The sequence below is a fragment of the Danio aesculapii genome, chromosome 2 (assembly GCF_903798145.1).
Source record: "Danio aesculapii chromosome 2, fDanAes4.1, whole genome shotgun sequence".
NCBI lineage: Eukaryota > Metazoa > Chordata > Actinopteri > Cypriniformes > Danionidae > Danio > Danio aesculapii.
Window position 1 is genome coordinate 9,368,548 of NC_079436.1, and position 15,086 is coordinate 9,383,633.

Below are 15,086 nucleotides of genomic sequence, written 5' to 3' on the forward strand. Positions count from 1 at the left end.
TTGAATGACCGCCACTCCGAAGGCGGAAGCAAATGGTCAGACTTTGATTGAAGATTACCAAAACATTTTATTTTTTTCAGTGGAATAACTTGCACGGATTAATTATTCACCTTAAGAATAACAATGTGAGCTTGCAAAATAAACTGTACATTTTGACAAAAAAATGTAAAATTCGCTCACTACTTACCCTCATGTGGTTTCTAACCTTTATGAGTTTCTTTTTTCTTTATTATGTTATTGAACACAAAAGAAGATATTCTGAAAAAAGCTGGAAACATGTAACCATAGACTTCAGTAGTAGAAAAAACAAATCCTATAGAAGTCAATGATTACAGGTTTCCAGCTTTCTTCAAAATATCTTCTTTTATGTTCGACAAATTAAAAGCAAATCAAACTGTTTGGAACAAGACTGAATAAATCATAAGTTTTTGGTGAACCATCCTAATAATTAGATAACGTTACACCACAATTTACCTCAAAAGTATTACTGTAACACATTACCCACACACTTCGGTATAACTATGCTGATCGCTTCTGTCACAATAGACATGTGGATGCAGATGTATTTCAGTAGACAAACCTTCATTGAGGTGAAATTTCTGACCCGGTCAAACTCAAAGGTCATCTCCACCGAGCCACCAGAAAAACTAGCATTCGTCCAGCCCACATAGTCATACCCAGGCCAGACTCCATACACCTGACTTTTAGTGAAGTCGTCCAAACCCCAGCTTCCGTCAGTCAGCTGCCCGAGACCTTCAGTCATGCTGTAAAGTAAACAAATAATTACGTTTGTGCAAAGATATAATGGCGTTCGCATGACTAAATGTGATATTGTACCTGGAGCTAACGGCTCCGTCATACACGGTGTCATTTAAGTAGATCTGCTGGCCTCTGAAAGTCATCTGTTGACCAGCAGGGGCGCTGTAGGACACAAGACCATCTGCAGGCAAGATGAGAGATTGTTTTCTCTGTTTTCAAATGGCACATTTAAAGTAAATTCTACCTTTGGAAGATGTTTGGACAGACATGTGTCTAGTACACACACACAAAAAAGCTGAAACTACTGTGATTTTCATTCAAAGTACATTTTAATGTTGGATTAAGTGAAAAAAAAATGCTATTTTTTTTTTATTTAACATGTTTTATTCAATTTGCCTTAAAGCAAAAAACACTCCCTCCCCTGCCCCTAGGAAAAATTTAAAGCATTATTTTTTCCTCAAAGTAGTATTTTTACTTTATACCAGCAGTTTTCATGTCATGTGACCACATGTTTTTCTAAAGTGAGTTTGATTACATTTGCATCCATACTGAATCCATACTCATTATTGAAAATAAAATAATTAGGTTATTTTACTTTACTTTAACTAGCTGAACAATAAATCGTTTGAGCATCGATATCACAATGTGTGTATCTGCAATAGTCACATAGCAGGATTAGATTAATTAGTAAAGATTATCATTTTAAAATTATTTATACTATGATGACCATGTTATTTTACATTTGATTGTTCAATTTCTGTAATCGAAAACGGTTTGACTCTCCAGAAAACCACAAAGCAGTATATTTATTTATTTATTGCTTGTAATTTATTCTATTTTATGCAGATGCACTGCATGGAAAAAGTTGATCTAAATTAATGAAATTGTTCCAAATAGAGCTATTCAAATCATCTGGTGAAATTTTATTCATATCGCAATATATATCGCGGCAAAACAAAATATCACAAAGTCAGATTTTTCCAATATTGTGCAGCCCAACGGTAGCATAGCCTCAAGCTGCGGTCACACTGGGCTTTTCCTCCCATAGACTTTCATTCATACGCACGCGAATGCGTCAGACCGGAAACGCAAGGTCATGCGTTAAGTTTCGCAGGTTGCTGCAGTGCAAAGTTCAAGCTTGGTGAACTCTGACCTGCAAAATCGCATCACTTGACTGCGTGAGAACAATCGAGAATCAAAACATGACCTCTCTGTACAGAAATTTAAAACATGGAGCAAATCGCTTGCTTTTTAATGTCTAAACATCTTGTTTAATCCCGCCCCTTTTCGCAGCGCCGTATACGACAGAATTTTGCACACACAAAGCCCAGTGTGACCGTAGCTTTACATTATATGAATTTATTACCGTTTAGTCCAAAGTACAATTTTACTTGGATTTTTATTTTAAGTTGAACCAAAGTAATTAATTAATGGTTTACAGTATATATATATTTAAAAAAAAAAATTTGAGTGAATGTAATATTATCATAGGGCTGCGCTGATAAACGATATTATATCGAATTGCGATAAAATTTATGTTAATAACAATGATAAGCTTTGATGACTTTTTTACTCTATATTGACCTAAGAGTTAATCACACAGCAGAAATGTGCAACAATGGGAATCTAAAAGTGTGTTGATATTAGAGACGTACTAAATTCTCGGCTGCCAAAAATGTATTGGCCAAAAATATGTTTAAAATGGCCGAAAATATGGCTATTTAATGGACCCTCTCATTTTTGTGGCTTCAGTCATTGTTGGGGTAGTCTTTTGAATCTGGAAGCATTAACAACTGATATTGAAATATATATTGTTATCGTTTAATATGGACATTAATTATCGAGATTGCATTTTGCCATGTTGTCCAGCTCTATGTTATATTTTTTTTCCTTGGGCAGAATTATTATTTTGATTAATATTAAATGACATTTTTCAATTTCAACCAAGTCAAAACTATAATTTGAGGAAAATGTGTCACTTTAGCTGTAGCAAATTATAGGAATTGATTTGTAGGTTGGCAGAAAGCATAATTATACTTTAACCCAAGGGTAAAAAAAAATCCATTCCGTAATAAAAAATAATGAATGTGAGAATATAATTTTTTTCTTTACCACAATAAATATTTTTGATTTAGATTAAATTAAATTGTAAAGTTTGAATCAAAAAGTGAATCACATGGTGGCTCAGTGGTTAGCGCTGTTGCCTCACAGCAAGAAGGTCACTGGTTCGAGTCCCAGCTGGGTCAGTTGGCATTTCTGTGTGGAGTTTGCATGCTCTCCCTGTGTTGGCGTAGGTTTCCACCGGGTGCACCGGTTTCCCCAAAAGTCCAAAGACATGCGCTATAAGTGAATTGAATAAACTAAATTGTCCGTAGTGTATGAGTGTGTGTGTGAATGTGAGAGTGTATGGGTGTTTCCTGGTACTGGGTTGCGGCTGAAAAGGCATCCTCTGTGTAAAATATGCCAGGTAAGTTGGCGGTTCATTCCGCTGTGGCGACCACTGATCAATAAAGAGACATGAATGAGGAAAATGAATGAATGAGTTTGAACCAAAATTAAATTATACTTTGAGAACAACATTTTTTTTAGTATAAACACGTGAAGTTTTTTTAAATATTTTAATTACTGGTGGGCCATTATTGGCATTTATAGTGCTGCGTTAACGCGAGACCCGATAAAAAATATCACTGTTAATCCATTCTCAAAGTTGGGTTGGAAGCTGGGTCTATTCTACGCAAGCTATGATGACTTTTACCTTGATGTTTTAGTGCGGATGTTTACCTGACCGGTGAGCCGACTGATAAAAAAAGTGCCCTTCTGAATCAAATCAGCAGGATGCCTGACTTTAACTGCAGTTTGGCAACTCATGAACATTTCATTCATGCCCCTGTGACAAACTGTGGTATTAGACGCAAATAAGGAGTAAGGACTGGTGAGAGTGTTATTGAATTTAATAACACACGCCAAATGGAAAAAAAAAAAACTTTCACATTTCATGATGTGTATGTGTTTATGTGTATGCGGCCCTTTACTGACATCCGCATGTGTCGATCTTGTCGGAAAATATGGTGAAAAGTCTTACATGACGGTAATAGTTTGATTGCGGTGTTTACTTCAATAATACCACTGATATATGCATACTCCACATGTCTTAATTCCATTTCTGTTAAGTTCAGTTATGACTTTAGTTGGATTAAGGTCATCAAAAATCATTGTTTGGAGCTTATGTAGGCCTACAGTTCAACATTCATGTTTAACTGAATAAACAGTAAACTCAAGTACATCTTATTGAACATCATTTATTCTCATCACCAATTATCAAAGTAGAACAGTTTGTGATGCATTTTACAAACCGAAGATGAGCCCCTGGTCTAATGTGCCACCTGCCTTGAGAAACCCGTTCTCAAAGACTTACTTTTTGTCATCATTTGGGTAGCACACACATTCTGAATGCCTTCGGCAGAATTCAAATGAGCCATTTTACTCTAGATTAATTCCGAGATTAATCTAGATTTTAAAAATGAATATATGAACATCTATAATTTTAATATTAAATCAGGATCTAAATCAGACAGACCAAAATAATAATAATACAAATTCTAATTTTTTTTTCTTGAAGAGGCTGATAGACATCCCACACAAGTATATGTAAGCTTATGTTGATGTTTTTAGAAGATTTACAAACCTGTATTATTCTTTTGAGGTTAATTAATGCAAGGATTGCATTTGAGTAAATACACAAAGTAAAAAAGAACAGTTTACCGAGCCATTCACAGCCGTAGAGCTCCACCCTCATACACACTATCATAGACGGGTCAGTCACAGGCATGAAGCGCACAAAACGAGCAATAATAGGAGGCTCCAGGTCCTTAAGCACGATTTCATAGGCGTTACTGTTTCCTTCAATGATCTAAAAAGAAGTAGAATGATGAGAATACACTATTTAATTTAATTTAAAATCAATGTCATCATTTAGTGTCACTCACCATCATATCATCATTTAGACTTAAGGAACCCCAAAAGAACATGGATATAAGGAGAAATTGGAAATTGTATTTGAAGCCACTTTTGGCTTCACTTTTTTGCTCAAATGATAACATGGCAACAACAACATAATAACAACAACAACAACAAAAGAATTGAAATGAGCATTAGATGTAGCGCTATACATGGACATCGGAAAAATAAGACCTGTGCAAAAATATTTAAGACCTAGAATAGCGAATTTAAGACTTTTTAAGGCCTAAAATTTCGATTTTTAAATTTTAGACTTTTTAAGACCTGGAAAACCTGATGATGCAATTCACAACCGTAAATAAACAGAAAACCCTTGTCAATCACAAAATACAGATGCCGTTAATGAACAGGTATTTTTTACAGTGCAAGTACTACTACAGAATAGATCTTCTTGCAACACAAGTTATTTTGTCATTTTAATAAGCAAAACTGCTACAGAATTACAGTAATTCCTTTCCAAAGTCTTGAATCCATGTCTATCAAAAAAGAAGGTCAAAAACAAGATAGAAATCCTTTTACTTCTAGATCATGGTTTCCGCTACATTCATTCTTCCATGGCGGGGCGCCACGCCAAACTTCATCCTGCCATGGCTACATTACAGCTTCTCATTCAAAACATTTTATTTTTTTAATAGCGGGTGATAATCACACCAAAATGTATTAAAGGGTAAGTGAATTATAACAGCGCGAACTTTTCTGTAACCGACCGTAGTAGTGCTGTGCGTCATTTGTTTAACCCTTTAAGGTTATGTGCTGACTGACTGACTAACAGGTGCGTGATGCGTGAGACCAGCAAACACGACGTATAGCTGTTTCACTTTACTTTAGGACGCATTCATACCGCTCTGTAGGTCTATTGGAGACATTCATAAATATTCCTAGCAAATCTAATAAATGTTGGAGACATACTCGTAACATAAAACGCACTAAATCACACTTCAGCAGCGTTTATTTGAGAGCGCACAAGAAGATCTGCGCTCAGTGTTGCCAGATGATGCTGACTGTTTCCAGCCCAAAAGCTGTTGAAATCACAAGCGTTTATACACTGTTCTAAGCACATGTATGCGAAGAACGGGGGCTATGGCATCTCTTTGGGAGATCAAAACAGGTTTATGAGGGCAGACCGGGGGTGGCAGGCACGCCGTTGCAAAACCGTCCAAAATTTCACTACCCGCCTATGTCACTTTTTACCCGCAATAATAAATTCAAAACCACCCAATCTGGCAACACTGTCTGCGCTTGAGCAGCGCATATTTGAAGGCGCGCAAGAAGCTTTGTGTAAGAGCAGAGGAAATCGGCGATTCGCATGCTGTAGGCTATTACATAAATGCAATCTCGACTTGTAATACTGCGCTTACGACATTTGTCATTGAAATAACGCCACAGGTAGCTGGTAGATCTGTGTAAAAAAGGCCTGCCGCAACAGCTGGAAAAAAATCCTAGAGGAAACACTGTAAATGATTACTTTTTAATGTTCTTTTTCTTTGCCAATATTATATATAGACCTCAGAGAACACCTGCAACAAAGTCAGCTCACCTGTCGACCTTGCCGGTCCCGCCAGGAGACCCATCGAGTGCCGTCCCGGCTGTATTTAATTCTGTATCTCTGAGCAAATTCATTGCCCACCCCGTCTGCATGGCGTCCCTGTGTGCCAACCAGAGTGACAAAATGCAGAGTGCGGAGGTCAATCTGCAGAAACTCTTTCAGACTGTGCGCTTCAGCCATGACATCCGGACACCACGCACCGTCTCCATCATCAAAATCCAATCTGGAATAAAACATGATTTGATGAAAAAACACAAAAACAAGATGTATTATGAGTATTTTTGTAATTGAGTGTTGGATGTACCTGCCATATCGAGCAGCGGTGGACTCTGACCATTGGCTGGAAGCAGAAATATCTTCATCCTGAATTTGACCTCCATTCATTCCCAGAGGGTACCTACATACAGCTACGACATAATGAAATTAAGAAAGGTTCTGTTAACTTTTGGAGAGATTTAGTATGGTAAATAAGGATATGGCAATGTTGTGTTTGGTCTTGGTGGCATAAATTTGCTACGCCGCTGCTTTGATTATTATGGCTGAGCAAGTACCAAGACTAGCTACTGACGGTATATTCACAGACATGCAGTCTCAGCATAGGGCCAGACGGAATCTGCGGACATTTTTTGCTATTTCAGCGGAGAATTTTGGTAAAAATCTGCAGAATTATTTTGGGAGTGTCATAATTAAAACCTTAATATGTCAAATAAAAATATTATCTTTTTAACTTTTATTTAATGTTTACAATGCAAATCCAATTACATCCACTTTATTTGGTAAACAAAGCAAGTCTCTCATATCATATATCTACTAAAAGACTTGTACATAAATCAGATGAACATTTTCATATTAGTCAATAATATTACTGTAATTAATTTAAAAACTGAATAAATATAGATTTACACACATTTACTCAAGTAAATAAATAGAATTAATGATCAGCTAAAAATCTGCAAAAAATCAGCGGAATTCTGTGCGCGAAGTTGTCCAAAAAAAATCAAGAATTGTGTTGTTTCAGCTCATTTTAAATAAGTAGTTTGAATCATTTAAGTGTACATTTTCACTTTCATTTTTGTAGGTAAAGTTTTATTTGTTTCAAGTAATTTGATTTATTTGTTTCAGATTAATTATCATTAAAAACATTATTTTTCCATTACCTGAATTAAATGCATTTAATATATTTCTGTTTATTAGTATTGTTTACATTTTCTGAAGTGCCATAAATCTGTGATGGTAACAGTTCTGACATTCTACTGAAACCTTAAGTAATTTGGCACAATATGTTAATATCAACCCAGGCTCGTTATTGATATGTACCCCTATATACATTTCTGAAGATCACGAAATACGTCACAGGAGCTATGTTTTTTTGCATTTTTTGTTTTCGCAAGTCCACTAGAGGCCGCTGTGATCACTTTTTTTTTAGATCTCAAATTTCTCTCGCAAGTGCCATTTGCATCTGCTGTTCTCGAGTAAACTATTCATATTTAGACAGTTCACCAGAGGCTACTGTCACTGATTCACCCATCCCCTTCCCTAAACGCAACCGATAGTGTTTTCAAAAGCAATCCAAAAAAAGTAAAGCCCTCGCTTGATTTTTTTACCACATTTTCACATCTTACCACATTCTCACCCTGTTATTTACTTGTTTATTACTTTTTTGCCTTTTATTTTTGTTTTACCTGCCTTTTAGAACCGTTCGTTTTTAAAAGCAGTCAGCTGGTAGCGCAAAAAGAAAGCATTACACTGCCCCGTACCGTTCATTTTAAAGATGAAATGCAGTTCTGGCTACATAATTTGTGCTCTCCAGAAATGTATACAGGGGTGCATTTTCACAATGAGTCTGTGTTGATTATTATTCCATAAGAAAGAAGCATTCAAAATAACAAAATACAGATGAATATTTTTAAAAAAGTGTTTTCCAAACATGACTAAAAAGGTTTGACCTTCCCAAAACCTGCTATCAGTTGAATAAAATGTCTAAATACACATACTAGAGTCCACTTCTGTTTCAAATGCTTGTTTTTTCCCCAGAACTTCCTATTACTCAATAATCCAGAAAAATACACGATGGCTTCCTCAAAAATATGACCACAGCTGTTTTCTGAAGAATCATGTGACGTTTGGAATAATGACGTGGAAAACAGCGTTGCATTATTGGAATAAAATGTCATAAAAATCAGATAAAAAAATATTGTGATACACTGAAAAAAATGATTAAATTGAGTTACTATTTGTTTTAAGGTAAATGGTCGCAAACAATTTACATGGGCTGAATATATACAAACACATTAAGTTGAACATTACAAAAATTTTATTTGCTTGTTTAAATTCAGCCCATATAAATGATTAAATGATTATATATGATTAAATAAAAGCATGGCGACACAGAAACCAAACCTGAAATAGCATAAAATTTCAGACATTTGTATTTACACAATCGGGTATATAAATGCGGCATAGCGTTATTACGCTGACTTTCAAGCAGACACAGGCCCACTTTACTGCCGCCTTGTGTAAAGATAATTTAAATGAGGATTGGCAGTGGTGGAAAGTACCATTACTTAACCAAAAATTTACTGCAAGTATAGTAAAAGTGTATGCTGTAAAAATTACTCAAAGTATGAGTAAAAAGTAGCCCTTTCAAAAGTACTCAAGAGTAGTGAGTAGTGAGTATTACTTTATGAAATGCATTTATGTGCAATTTGTGTGTGTGTGAAAACGTAATATTCTGTAGAGCATTGAGCTACAGTTTAAGGCAACTTAAGTCATCATACAGTAGGCATTCAGCATCTTCAGTGACAAGCAATCTAAACATGTCACTACACTTATAATTTAGAATACTCTAAATGTACTCAGGCGACACAGTGGCGCAGTAGGTAGTGCTGTCGCCTCACAGCAAGAAGGTCGCTGGTTCGAGCCTCGGCTGGGTCAGTTGCCGTTTCTTGTGTGGAGTTTGCATGTTCTCCCCGCGTTTGCGTGGGTTTCCTCTGGGCTAAATTTTCTGTAGTGTGTGTGTGTGATGTTTCCCAGAGAGTGTGTATGGATGTTTCCAGCTGGAAGGGCATCCACTGTGTGAAACACCAACTCATGTGCTGAATGAGTTGGTGTTTCATTCCGCTGTGGCGACCCCTAATAAAGGGACTAAGTCAAAAAGAAAATGAATGAATGAATAAATGTACTCAAGTGGAAGTAAATGTACACATTTTTAAAACTACTTAGTAAAGTACAATTCCTGAGAAAACCTACTCAATTACAGCAATTTGGGTATTTGTAATTTCTTACTTCACACCACTGGTTTTTGATGACCAAATTTTAGAAGGGTTTTAGGGTCATCTCTAGTTGTAGGACCCTGAAGCCATAAACTCAGCCTGTATATGGTGAGTTTTCAGCGTCAGGTCTCCACCGCACTAGACCGGCATTCACTACACAGTAGGTGGCATTGTGCTGCATTAAGGTGGACACACAACCTCTGCAGCCTGAATCCACACCCCGTAAGCAAACACTCAAAATACCAGTCAGCCCCATCCGTGAGGCCTCAGCAGAAAACACAGGCACTTTTATGTTCATGCCAGGACGAGCTCACTATGAACCGAAGGAGTTGTGTGTTGATTGTTCTCTTTAAAAACATTTGCAATAGGTAGAAATTTTGAAATTAACGAAAATAGGAATTAAGCTGATTGTACAGTAGCAGCAAAGAAATCCTGAATTGATCATTATATTTCACACAGGGTTTCTGTAGGTTTCATTAAGTCAAATGTAAACCATTTAAGACTAAATGCTACATAATTTAAATATGTCACAACAAGCAAACACTAGTTGACGTACTTTTTCTCCAACATAATGATTTTTTTTCCGAAACTAACCGACATGTTTTAAAAACTATAATAAACTAAATAGAGTAACTTTACACGAACAAAGGAAATTTCAGACCTGTTTAAAACGATTTAAAGGGGAAATGAAGCACCTTATTTTGTACATTGGATTCCACTTTAATGAAAATATATTAAATAAACACGATTAATGTAACCATTATGTAACCAGGCTTTACAGTCTCCTTTACTTCCATTGTTTCTGTTCAGCGAAGGAAACTCTACCAACCCCGTGACGTCAGACACATCGACATTCCAAGATGGCTGCACCCTAGGTGTAAAATCTATAGTAAAACACGCTGTTTTCAGCTAAATGGTTACATTAATCGAGTTTGCTTAATATATTTTCATTAAAGTGGAATCCAATGTACAAAATAAGGTAAACTTGACTGAGTGCTTCATTTCCCCTTTAAGACCTACAACACACTATTCCAGTAAATGTAAGACTTTTTAAGGCCTAAAATTTGGTTTCTGAAATTCAAGATATTTTAAGAATTTTTAAGACCCCGCGGACACCCCGTCACACTATTTTCATGCATGATTCCCATTTGTTGGTTCTTTTATGAGGCAGCTCATAAAATGTTCCTTACAGGTTCAGTTTTTGTTTCATAATCATAAACTAACACTCTCCGAACTTTGGCAACCAAAAATAATTAGCTAGGAGAAAGCTTTGTTCAAACTTTCGCCATTTAAATAGGCTATATCTAACTCTGGATTACAAAACCAATCCTAAGTGTTAATTGTTTGAAATTAATATGATTTTGACATGATTGATTATATTTGGCTGAAGCAGAGCTATTTGAAAGTCTGGAATCTGAGGGTTAAAAAACAATATTGAGAAAAATCACCTTTAAAGTTGTCTATATAAAGTCCTTGACAATGTGCGTTATAATAAAAAAAATAACCTTTGATATATTTACAGTAGGACATTAAAGTCCTATTAATATATTACTTAAAGTCCATAATAATATATTGTACTAATGATTTTGGTATAAAAGAAACTAAATGATAATTTTGACCCAAACAATGTGTTTTAGGCTATAGCTAAAAATATATCCCAGCAACATAAGACCAGGGTCACATATATTACAGCACCTCAGCAGTGAATTAATGAGCAACATGTTTCTAAACTCAGTCATACAGTGAATACTTTATATCAATCTCATTTTAACATATGAATTAGACACTATGACGTCTGGCGTAGCTTCCTGTGTGAAAATCGTGTGAATAATATGTCTGAGATTTGTACTGTAAAAAATTCCGCAATTGTAAAGCTAAAATATTTTCTGAAATATATTTTTCTTTTGTAATGAGCTTGTTATGCTCATTATTAAATGAGATTTTATGATCTCATGTTGTTTGAAATTTTTTTTGTGTGTGTGTTTGACAGCATATCTTCAAAATATTAGTATTTATCATATGGTTTTCTTATACTACCACCTGTGTTTTAATGGTTGTGCATTATAAAATGCAACCTACATTTTTTTTAGCTCTCATGCACTTATTAACTATTTTTATATGACTATTTTCTGGAATACTTGATCCTGATTGGTCAATCATGGCATTACAAGGATTGTTATGTTAGGGATAAGGTACATCCAGGAGATTGTTATTGCAGAATAAAGCCTGCACGACAGCTCAATGCAAAGCAAAGAGCTGTTGTATAAGACTGAAGGAATTTATTCTGTTAAATGGCACCTAGGTTAGCCCTTTTTTCAGATTTAATATAAGTGTTTTGCGTCTCCAGAATGTGTCTGTAAAGTTTCAGCTCAAAACACCCATCAGATTTTTTATTATACCTTTTATTAAAGTCCTATTTATACATTTTTGTACTGGGTAGCGGTTTTGGTGTACTGCTCCTTTAAGACTAGCCCTCCCCGCCCACCATTTCTACGTGCCTTTCTGCGTGCCTTAATCTCCTCCCTCGGCTGCGTCAGACAACAGACAGACATAAAGGAAGCAGATCTCACGTAGCGTTTGTGAGAAATACTACAGTAAGAACTTTACCAATGAGTATTGGATGCATTTGTTAAGTTGCAATGATGAGTCACACACATTGTCGTTACAATGTTCACAGTGCACACACACAGACACACATATATTTGCACTCACGCAAATGTGACCGGATACAGGTTAATATCCACTGCTGTATGGATATCTGTTATGTTAATGTACAAAATAAACCTGATTTAACGTCCACAAACCAGGATTAAAGCGTCTTCCTTTATAATTGTTCTGACAAGCGGCTGTGGTGAAGTAAATTGCTGTAATTCATTACACATGTGCACTGTTGTAAACATTTTAAACTTGTAAAACTCACTCATGATCACATTTGATGATCATTGATGAGCCAAGCAAACTGAACTGATCTTTTATTCCCGGTTGCTTTGCACACGTCCTGTCTTGTTGGTATGATTATACATGTGACTACCGGGACATGTTAATACGCAGCTGTCAATCAATTCGGTGGGCGGGGGGGAACCACACTCCAACGTCAAGTCTGAAAACCGCTCCAATTGGTCCACCGTTTTTAGGACTGAAAAAAGGACTGGGTGTGTTTATATCACCACAAAATGGCGGTCCATACACTATACCTACACACATGTCTGTCCAAACAGCTTGAAAAGTAGATTTTTCACCATAGGTGCTCTTAAAGTTACTATGAGGTTAACTATTGTTATTCATTATTGATTATTGAATATTATATCTGGAATGAGGAAATTTATTAACAATTCTGCATTTTGCTCACCTGGGTTTACCTGTGAATTCACAGGTCCGAACAGGAGAAAGGCAATGAGGTATTGCCTCATCTGGTACATCTTATTGTATGACTTTAAGCTCTGCAAAAACATTAAAAAAAGACTTTTTACATATATACTTATAATTGGAGAAGAATAATGATAATTTATATTTAGTTAACTGTATCAACCATATCCACATACAGTTAATGTCAAAATAGTTTTAATAACTCATTTCTAATAACTGACTTATCTTTGCCATGATAACAGTACATAACGTTTGACTAGATATTTTGCAAGATACTAGTACTCAGCTTAAAGTGACATTTAAAGGCTTAAATAGGTTAATTAGGCAAGTTAGGATAATTAGGAAAGTCCTTGTATAACGATGGTTTGTTCTGTAGATGAAAAGGCTAATAATATTGACCTTAAAATGGTTTTAAAAAATTAAAAACTGGTTTTATTCTAGCCAAAATAAAACAAATAAGACTTTCTCCAGAAGAGAAAATATTATAGGAAATACTGTGAAAAATTCCTTGCAAATATATAAAAAAAAAAAAAAATTCACAAGAGGGTGAATAATTGTGACTTCAACTATATATATAAGCAATAAAATTAGTATTAATAATATCATAATGCTAAAAATTAACTTACATGACAATAAACAACACATTCATAATACATGTATCCGATCCATAAATCCACAAGATGAAGAACAAAATGCCTCTTGTAGGTGCTTTTGCTCTCAGGTCAGTAAGTTTCCCTCTATACAGAGTCCACTATTTGACTGGTGTTTATTTATATTGCGTATGGCTCCAGTCAGATGCCTGTGGGAGAGCAGTACTGTATGTGCAGTCATGTGGAGGGGTGACCAACAAAATATTACTCCTCATGGAGTAAACTCATGCAATCATAAACACTTTTCAGGTACAAGCAGATTCACTGGATTTATTCGGAAGAACATACTGTTACAGTAAGTATAATTTAATTAAAAAGTAATTTTAAAAAGTAATTTGTTGATTTAAAAATATATAGATGAAGTCGAAACTATTATTTAAAAAAAAAAGTTTCTTAAATGATGTTTAACAGAGCAAGGAATTTTTCACAGCATTTCCCATAATATTTTTTCTTCTAGAGAAAGTTTTATTTGTTTTATTTTGGCTAGAATAAAAGCAGTTAGTTTTTTAAAGCATATTTTAAGGTCAATATTATTAGCCCCCTTAAGCAATGTTTTTCTCGATTGCCTACAGAACAAATCATTTTTATACTGTACAATGACTTGCCTAATTACTCTAACTCACCTAATTAACCAAGTTAAGCCTTTAAATGGCACTTTAAGCTGAATACTAGTGTCTTGAAAAATATCTAGTCAAATATTATTTACTGTCATCATGGCAAAGATAAAATAAATCAGTTATTAGAAATGAGTTATTAAAACTATTGTGTTTAGAAATGTGCTGAAAAAAATCATCTCTCCGTTAAACAGAGATTGGGCAAAAATATACAGGGGCTAATAACTCAGGAGGGCTAATAATTCATACTTTAACAGTATATATTTCACTCAAAAGCATTTAAAAAGTCACTATCCATATTACAAAATATCTACCTATAATAATAAATTATTAACCTAATCTAATGAATTAAGCAAAACTACAAAACACACTTACCGTTCTCTCCAGTCACGAACACGAGATCACTGACTAGGTATTAGCCTTTAAGCAAAACACAACCCTCCTTGCTTTCCTGATCCATCCTGAGGGAAAATGAGAGGCTGGGGCGAGTGACCCTCTAACAGGAGCAGAAATAAACAGAGCAAGCATGAGAGAGAGAGAGAGAGAGAAAAGATGCAGTCAGCACCATTCTGGGGAAAGTCCAAATTTCCCAGATTTCATCCTGAGAAACAGACGGTTTTAATTATAGATTGCAGGATTCCTCCACAATAATGCACTGTAGTTCATTGGATAACTGCAGTGGAGATGAATATTAGAGGCCAATTTATATACACGTGAGTTTTTCAGAAATACTGTAATATTAATTGCTTAAAATGTAATGGATGTAATGGATACATTTTGCAAAACAAAACATGGAATTCAAGTTGATGATTTATTTTTTGTTAACACATTGTTTCTCTTTAGTTATGTGTCAAGTCATTGT

General features: G+C 35.2%; 1 protein-coding gene across 1 annotated transcript in view; it reads right to left on the minus strand.

Annotated features, from left to right (window-relative positions):
• Window positions 1-14,691, minus strand: part of ddr2b (discoidin domain receptor tyrosine kinase 2b) — a 15,811-nt gene extending 1,120 nt beyond the window's left edge. Inside the window, exons 1-7 of the mRNA XM_056464779.1 lie at window positions 14,600-14,691; window positions 12,944-13,034; window positions 6,627-6,729; window positions 6,314-6,545; window positions 4,522-4,669; window positions 838-940; window positions 581-764 (exon numbers count right to left, since the gene is read on the minus strand). Of these exons, the coding sequence (XP_056320754.1) occupies window positions 581-764; window positions 838-940; window positions 4,522-4,669; window positions 6,314-6,545; window positions 6,627-6,729; window positions 12,944-13,013 (840 nt within the window). The 5' untranslated portion in view covers window positions 13,014-13,034; window positions 14,600-14,691. The remainder of the gene's footprint in view (window positions 1-580; window positions 765-837; window positions 941-4,521; window positions 4,670-6,313; window positions 6,546-6,626; window positions 6,730-12,943; window positions 13,035-14,599) is intronic.
• Between the last annotated feature and the right edge of the window lie 395 nt (window positions 14,692-15,086).